The sequence below is a fragment of the Triticum dicoccoides genome, chromosome 6A (genome assembly GCF_002162155.2).
Source record: "Triticum dicoccoides isolate Atlit2015 ecotype Zavitan chromosome 6A, WEW_v2.0, whole genome shotgun sequence".
In the NCBI taxonomy this organism is placed as follows: domain Eukaryota; kingdom Viridiplantae; phylum Streptophyta; class Magnoliopsida; order Poales; family Poaceae; genus Triticum; species Triticum dicoccoides.
In genome coordinates this window covers 228,759,752-228,767,326 of record NC_041390.1, presented here as the reverse complement: position 1 = coordinate 228,767,326, position 7,575 = coordinate 228,759,752, and the positions used below count along the sequence as shown (strand labels likewise).

The window sequence follows — 7,575 nt, the reverse complement described above, 5'->3', positions numbered from 1 at the left end:
GGGAAACACAACACAGCAAAGAGCACCGTGGGCAAAGTCGAACGGCATCGGCCAGCCGAGACCAAAACCAACACACTGCTTTGTCGAAGCAATTCAATCGAGACTGCACGACGCCGCGAAACCTGGCAGAGAGGCAGAGACACCCCTGCTGCCACAGACATCATGATTTATTTTGATTTACTTGTGGGGAGCCACAGACAACATCTGACCAAGACGACACTGAAGACAGCAACGTCGACGACGAACGCTGCTTTATAAACCGGCAAGCACGAGCAACACGAGCCAATGCAGAGACCAGACCGAACACTGATAAGCAGCAGCCACAGCTCCTAGCTCCTCCTTCCTCCTCCATCTCCATGGAAGCCACCAACTGCTCCATTGCTCTGGAAACCGCAGGCCATGCCGCCGCACACGGCACGAGCGCGCCCGCTCTGCTCCTCATGTCTTCTGCGGCCGTGATCGTCGCGTTTCTGGTCTACTTCTACGTGCCATTCTGGGCCCTCAGGAGGGTCCCGGGGCCTCCAACCAGGTTTCCCCTCGGCCATCTCCATCTCCTCGCCAACGACGGCCCAGACGTCTTCCGCGCCATCGCCAAGGAGCACGGCCCCATCTTCAGGTAGCAATGTTGTATCCATCTTCTGGTGCCATGTAGTAATGGCGTTCCAAAACATGGACGTGATGCTCGATCGGTGCAGGTTTCACATGGGGAGGCAGCCGCTGGTGATCGTGGCGAACGCGGAGCTGTGCAAGGAGGTGGGCATCAAGAAGTTCAAGGACATCCGCAACCGGAGCACCCCGCCGCCGACGGTGGGGTCGCTGCACCAGGACGCGCTCTTCCTCACCCGGGACTCCACGTGGTCCTCCATGAGGAACACGGTGGTCCCGCTCTACCAGCCGGCCAGGCTCGCCGGCCTCGTCCCGACGATGCAGCCCTACGTGAACGCGCTGGTGGACAGCGTCGCCGCCTGCCCGGACCAGGACTGCGTCCCCTTCTGCCAGCTCTCGCTGCGCATGGCCATCGACATCATCGGCAGGACGGCCTTCGGCATCGACTTCGGCCTCTGCAAGAAGGTCGCCGCTGCGGACGGCGGCGAGGACGTGAGGGGGTTCCTGGAGGAGTACAAGAGGTCCATGGAGTTCATCAAGATGGACCTGTCCAGCTCGCTGTCCACCATCCTCGGGCTCTTCCTCCCGTGCGTGCAGACGCCGTGCAAGCGCCTGCTGCGGCGGGTGCCCGGCACGGCGGACTACAAGATGGAGGAGAACGAGCGCCTGCTGTGCCGCCGCATCGACGTCATCATCGCCGGCCGGCGCAGGGAGCGCGAGAACAGCGCCTCCCCGTCGGGCGCCGCGCTGGACTTCATCGCGGCGCTGCTGGACGCGAGGGAGAGCGGCGCCAGGGACGTGGCGCTGGAGGACAGGCACGTGCGCGCGCTGGCGTACGAGCACCTCATCGCCGGGACCAAGACGACGGCGTTCACGGTGTCGTCGGTGGTGTACCTCGTGTCGTGCCACCCGCGCGTGGAGGGGAAGCTGCTGGCGGAGGTGGACGCGTTCGGCGGCGCGGCCCCCGACGCCGACGACCTCCAGGGTCGGTTCCCGTACCTGGACCTGGTGATCAAGGAGGCCATGAGGTTCCACCTGGTGTCGCCGCTGATCGCCAGGGAGACCTCGGAGGAGGTGGAGATCGCCGGGTACCGCCTCCCGAAGGGCACGTACGTGTGGCTGGCGCCGGGGGTGCTGGCCCGCGACGCGCGGCAGTTCCCGGAGCCGGAGGAGTTCCGGCCGGAGCGGTTCGCGGCGGAGGGGGAGGAGGAGCGGGCGCGGCACCCTTACGCGCACATCCCCTTCGGCATCGGGCCGAGGGCGTGCGTGGGGCACAGGTTCGCGCTGCAGCAGGTGAAGCTCGCCGTGGTGCACCTGTACCGACGGTACGTCTTCCGCCACTCGCCGGCCATGGAGTCGCCCATCCAGTTCGACTTCGACCTCGTCCTCGGCTTCCGCCACGGCGTCAAGCTCAGAGCCATCAGGAGGACGACGAGGGACTGATTCGCCAGGCCTTTAGACGTGCAATCACAAGCATGAGCATGATACGACGGCTTGGGTGGCGTGGTGTGTCCGTCTGTGAGTGAGCTGAGTTTACATCATGTATAGCTAGGGATATGTCGGCGTGATTAAGCTGCTAATATTCTGATTAACTAGTTCTAAGTTGTTTAAGAAACGGTAATCTGAAATGTGCGGCAACTAGCTCTTTTGTGTTCAACTTGGAACTATCAGTCCGATCAACTTGGAAACAGGCAATCCCATCAATATTTTGATATTGGAAGTTGTAAATGTGCTGCGGAAATTGATTTGCACGCAATGATACTATTATTACCAGGTCAATTGATTTGCAAAAATGTTATCAGATGCGAGCATGGATTTGGACAATTTTAGACAAATGAAACTAACACCTTGATCTGCAAGAATACATTAATAAGATGGATAAACACTGGCACTGTAGGAATGTTGATACACTTGATTTCTTGCTTCACTTAACAGTTACTCCTCCTGCTCGAAAATGCAAGCAATTCTACTAGTTTTGTCCCGAAGTCCAACTTCTTCTCAGTTTGACCGAGTCTATAAAAAAAATGTACTACCAAAATCCATATTTTTTTCCCATAAACTTGGTCAAAGTGACAAAACTAGAACCACTTACATTTCGGATCAGAAGGAACATTAACAGTTATCATGTTCCAAACATGCTTTAACCTTGGCTGGACAGATGATATTTACGAGTAGGCTTAGGTACTTAGATATATTTTACTAAAGCTATATATGCTTCAGGTGCTGGATGTTCTCCTTTCATTTTGACTGCGCCTGCCCAAAGAAAGAACGAGTGCTCTTTCTGGCAAAATAAGGCAGCGGATTATCGATGCCAAAATGTTGCACGAGGAGGAAGAGAATAGAATCACTTTCATAGAACATAACTTCACAATGTTTACAGATAGGGTTCAGGAATGCCAGTTACATACATACAAGCCCTACAGCTGCACCTTCCTGGTTTTCATAGTTTACAAGTGTGTGATCCTGGAACAACAACCTACTTTTGCACACCAAAAACTATATATGGAAGAACCAATGCTAACTTGCCATGCAAAACATGAAACTAATTCAAGAACTCTTAATGTAACAAATGAATGCTCTGTTGCTAAAACAGGCGTGTGGAAATGCACGCTTGTGTTATACATGGAAATCGCCTGGTAAAGAAGGAAATCATGGATTAGAAAATAGTAAGCACTCGAATACTTTGGTGCAAAGGCGAATGAATAAGAACTGATAAGGTACTTCAACTGATATACCTGAAATGTGCTTGGCATGTCTAACCAAGCGTTGAAAGGTCCTGAATACCACCTACTGCTAAACATTCAAGCTCATTGATTATTAAAAGTAACAGTGAAATAAAGCATATGAAGTCTGATACCGAGCACCACGTACCTTGAAGGAACTACCGGAGCTCGTCATGAGACCCATAATCATCTTCTGTGAATAAAGCACTGTAAAATACATAGGGGTTCTCAATCATCTCATTCAAACTCAGCTGTCCATCTTTGTTTGTGTCAGCCTACATACAGAAAGGTCTATCAGATAACAAATCAGCAGGTAATTTCTTGAGAAACATACTGCAGAATTACTCATTCAACTTGGTTGGAGTTGACAGAATGTATCGAAGCAAAGGTTGCTAGAAGATCATGGTACATGGGTTACGAAATCTAGAGGACAATTCTGACAGCATTAAATAGAAAGGCAAGCCAAAATATCCTAGAAACAGAATGAGATGCTGTCATCTCGTTACCTGTGATATCACATAGTCAGCTTGTTGCTTGGCATAGAAGTTTTCTGCTGGATGGAGTTTTCCGATGATAGGTTTTAGCTCGTCTGCTGACAAAAGCCTACAGAAAGGGCGAAGCCTCCAAACTCAGACTCACAATTACATTATTCAGTAAATATGACAAATAGATGACACCAGGAACTGTAATTTTTACCCATCATTATCCAGATCAAGCTGTGAAAACGATTTTCTAGCCGGTGCATCAGAGCCATTGGAGTCATCTGTTGAAGTTTCATCATCGTAATGTCGAACTGAATAAAACAATCCATTATAAAACTCTTGGAAATTGAGCTTCCCGTCATTATCTTTGTCTCTTTCCCTGAATAGTCAACAAAAACCGATCTTACAATGGTGATTGTCAAAATGTAACCTGACTCCTATAAGAGAAGCTCACAGGCATGTGATTGTGTCAGGGTTCCTAAAATAAATTCAGTTTGATAAACATTTCAGCCTGGATCACCTGCTTGGTACTGGCTAACACAATAGTACAAAGATTTTGGACAATCCATAAACTGGATGAAATAGCTGGTTTTAATTGGTTTGCGGTGTGATGGGCAGAGATTTTGAGTCAACATGATTCATACTAGTTTCAAGAAATGCTATACTATTCTGTTTACCTGCACAAATGGTTTGGGACTCAGCAAGAATCAGTATAATTATACGTAATAAACCAAATTCAGAGTATGGACTTGTTGTTTTCATATGACTCCTTGATACCCAAAGTGCCTAACCAAAACCATGACAAGTTAGCCTTAGTTCGGCAATGTTTAGCTTGAGGCCGAAATTTTGGTAATGTGATGTTTTTGGTGGCTCTCTAGTTCAACTATAGGAGCCAAATAACAGCAAGAACCTGGCCAGCCAATTAGCCAACGTACTACAGTAACACCCAAAAAAATCAGCTAGGTTTCATAAGCTACTTTGGGCACAAATCAAACACACACTAAGTCTTCCATTAAATTCCTAAGGCTTAGTTCTTAAAACGGCTGGATTCAAGTACCAACGAATTCCATGCAGCTGTTTGACATAGTTGACTAATCAAGTACCAAGATACTCCCTCCGTACCATAATATAAGAGCGTTTTTACACTAGTGTGGTGTCAAAAACGCTCTTATATTATGGGACGGAGGGAGTATGTCATAAAATGCTTCAGAGTTCGGTTATAACTAAACCGCACGAAAACTAATACTAGAATAAGTCTAGAATGTATCTATAACTAAAATAAGTCTAGATACAACCATTTCTAGGACAAGTATTTCCGGACGGAGGGAGTGTGTAGTATCATGCAGCATCATAGTTGAGAAATAAGTCAATTACAGGAATTAATGAGAAGTCAAAATGTCGACCCCTTTACTATGATCCATGGTTTATTTGATTAACCAATAATAGTTTTCGAATTTCCAAATGATCTGCCTCTGATATCACTAAGAGTATGACCAGAAATTCCATAAAGGTTCTTCTTTTATTTTCAAGAAAAAAACTTTCCATCTTCATTCTTGTTTGCAGAACTGAACACTAATAAGGCCATGCAAAAGTATGCTGTTGAAATCTGAAAGGAAAATGTGCATGGAAAAAAGTTGGAGAAAAGAAGCACCTGACTTCTTCTTTGCACAACCAATGTATTAGCTTTGGGTTGGTAGTATCAGCTGGATGTAAGAAGCTGCATGCAGTGAATCAAGTAAATCATAGGTAGAACAATCATGGTACTTCAGAAGCTAAAGGAGGTCAGATAGAAAGTTATACTTGTTAAACTCCGTCAGATTTAGAAAGCCGTCACCGTCCATATCCGCAGCATTGAAGTGCCCCTCCTTCCACCATCCCATCCCATCACTGGTTGAGTTATTATCTGGACATATATGAGATTTAGTGCTCAACTCACATCGTTAAGGCACACATGTGATCATTTGGTAGTTGAAGAGCACGGTTTATCAAAGGATGCTTGACCTACTTATTACGAGCTTGATAGGCGCACATGAATTTATTTATTTTTACTTTCAGTGTGAGATACAACTTTGTTAAGCCACATGGGAACTATTCAAGCTGGATCTATATGCAAAACTCTGTTTAATAGATCTAGAATATGAATGCTCCAAGTTTACTAGTTGAACCAGGAAACACATTGAGAACTGTACAAGTAAAGTCTTCGCAAGATGCATAAAAATAGGTGCTTGGTATGCTTAGAAAATTGTTCAGGACGCAAACTTAGAATGGTACCTACCAGAGTTTCCCCAAATACGGTCAATCCTAGACAATGGCATTATATGAACGCTCAAAAGAGCACAGTGAGTTAAATGTAGTCAGGACTGAGGACCGGAGAGCCTATGTAAATGACTTAGAATATCCAGCAGAACGGGCATGAGCTGCACTCATTCTCTTCCTTTTTGAAGGCTGCATTCATTATACTAAGTGGATTGGACTACAGCTCTGAATCAAATACTACTCCCCGTCCCATAATGTAAGACGTTTTTTGACTTAGTGTAGTGTCAAAAATCATCTTGCATTATGGGACGGAGGGAGTACATCACAGCACCAAAATCCAGAGCTTACTCGGCTACCCTGACATTGGTATAATTATCTCCCAATAAACGAACTTTTTCCTGACTAGGCGCATCCGCGCATGTATCGCTACACAGATCCAAAAATGGGGACTTCAACAGCTCGGATCATACACATACGTACGTACCGTCGAACCGCCAAGCCCAGCTGGGCCTCTCGTACTCGGAGAAGGCGACGCGGCCGTCGTGGTCGCGGTCGTGCAGGTCGAGCTCCCGGGCGGTGCGGTGCAGCACCTCCCGCCGCGCGGACGCGAGATTCCACGCGGCCAGCTCGGCGCCCGTCACGGCGTCGTCGGCGGGGTCCACGTCGATCTTGGGGAAGAGCGCCGCCACGCGCAGCGTCATGTTGAACCGCGCGGCGTCATTGATGTACTCGTCCTCATAGTCTGCGAGGTCCTCTGGGACGGGGGCAGACTCCATGCCCGGCGCGTGCAGCCCCGCGGCAGCCAGGCGCTCCCACTCGCGGTCGTCCAGGCGGCGCTCGAGGTCGGCGATGACGGGGTCGAACGGGATCTGGTGCGGGGTGGCGCCTCCGTGCCTGAGGTGGGCACCACGCAGGCGGAGGCGGCGGTGGGGGTGCGGGTGCGCGGATGGCGACGAAGGGGACAGGTGGACTAGGAGGAAGAGGAGGCTCGCGGAGGCGAGGGCCAGGACAAGTGTCAGGACGACGGTTGGCGCTGCCGAGGGCTTCCTCGCCGCCGCCGACGGCTGCGCCATGGCCGACGAGTCACGACTTGGAGCGCTTCTCTCGCTTTCTTTTCTCGATGTTTCTTTCTTCGCTTTGAGAAGTGGCGACTGTCAAACTTGTCTCGAGGCCTCGTGGAGTCGTGGGTGAACTCACTGTACTTCTTTTTTGTTTTTTCGTTTCTTGGAGCATCTTCACTCAGCGCCCCAACAGCCCTCCAGGGCGAGTTTTTTTTATGCCGGCGCCGAAAAAAACGCAGTCGGCCCGGACGTCGAATTCTGTCAGCTAGGCCCATTTTTTGACCCGGCAATCACAGGCCGAACTCAGCACACTGGGGGCGCTTGAAGGCTCCGGCGGAAGGAAAAACGACGCATGGGCCACCATCGTCAGGCGAAAATGATTTTTTGCACGTCCAGCTTCGCCCCGCGCGAGCACTGCCTCTTCCGCCGCCGTGCCGATCCCGGCGA

The 7,575-nt window shown here is 49.6% G+C and overlaps 2 protein-coding genes across 3 annotated transcripts; one reads left to right on the top strand and one right to left on the bottom strand.

The window, feature by feature from the left end:
- Nucleotides 1–295: 295 nt before the first annotated feature.
- LOC119316686 (cytochrome P450 711A1-like) lies at nucleotides 296–2,373 on the top strand. Its single transcript, XM_037591047.1, has 2 exons — nucleotides 296–616; nucleotides 696–2,373. Exons 1-2 carry the CDS (start codon nucleotides 357–359, stop codon nucleotides 2,047–2,049), a joined length of 1,614 nt encoding a protein of 537 aa, XP_037446944.1. The 5' UTR covers nucleotides 296–356; the 3' UTR covers nucleotides 2,050–2,373.
- A 564-nt stretch (nucleotides 2,374–2,937) lies between these two features.
- Nucleotides 2,938–7,235, bottom strand: LOC119316685 (reticulocalbin-2-like). Of its 2 annotated transcripts, none has more exons than XM_037591046.1 (8): nucleotides 6,552–7,235; nucleotides 5,612–5,714; nucleotides 5,463–5,528; nucleotides 4,026–4,190; nucleotides 3,836–3,932; nucleotides 3,478–3,604; nucleotides 3,342–3,399; nucleotides 2,938–3,239 (listed from the first exon to the last, which is right to left on the bottom strand). In XM_037591046.1, exons 1-6 carry the CDS (start codon nucleotides 7,138–7,140, stop codon nucleotides 3,488–3,490), a joined length of 1,137 nt encoding a protein of 378 aa, XP_037446943.1. In that variant the 5' UTR covers nucleotides 7,141–7,235; the 3' UTR covers nucleotides 2,938–3,239; nucleotides 3,342–3,399; nucleotides 3,478–3,487. The 2 variants fall into 2 exon arrangements, with proteins under 2 accessions (XP_037446943.1, XP_037446942.1); XM_037591045.1 differs by having other exon boundaries at nucleotides 3,342–3,396; nucleotides 6,552–7,234.
- Nucleotides 7,236–7,575: the final 340 nt, after the last annotated feature.

Coding starts and splice junctions, on each gene's coding strand:
- LOC119316686 (XM_037591047.1), top strand. CDS start 357: ATGGAAGCCACCAACTGCTCCATTGCTCTGGAAACCGCAGGCCATGCC. Junction 617..695: donor GAGCACGGCCCCATCTTCAG/GTAGCAATGTTG, acceptor CGATCGGTGCAG/GTTTCACATGGGGAGGCAGC.
- LOC119316685 (XM_037591046.1), bottom strand. CDS start 7,140: ATGGCGCAGCCGTCGGCGGCGGCGAGGAAGCCCTCGGCAGCGCCAACC. Junction 5,529..5,611: donor AATCTGACGGAGTTTAACAA/GTATAACTTTCT, acceptor CACTGCATGCAG/CTTCTTACATCCAGCTGATA. Junction 4,191..5,462: donor TTGTGCAAAGAAGAAGTCAG/GTGCTTCTTTTC, acceptor TTGACTATTCAG/GGAAAGAGACAAAGATAATG.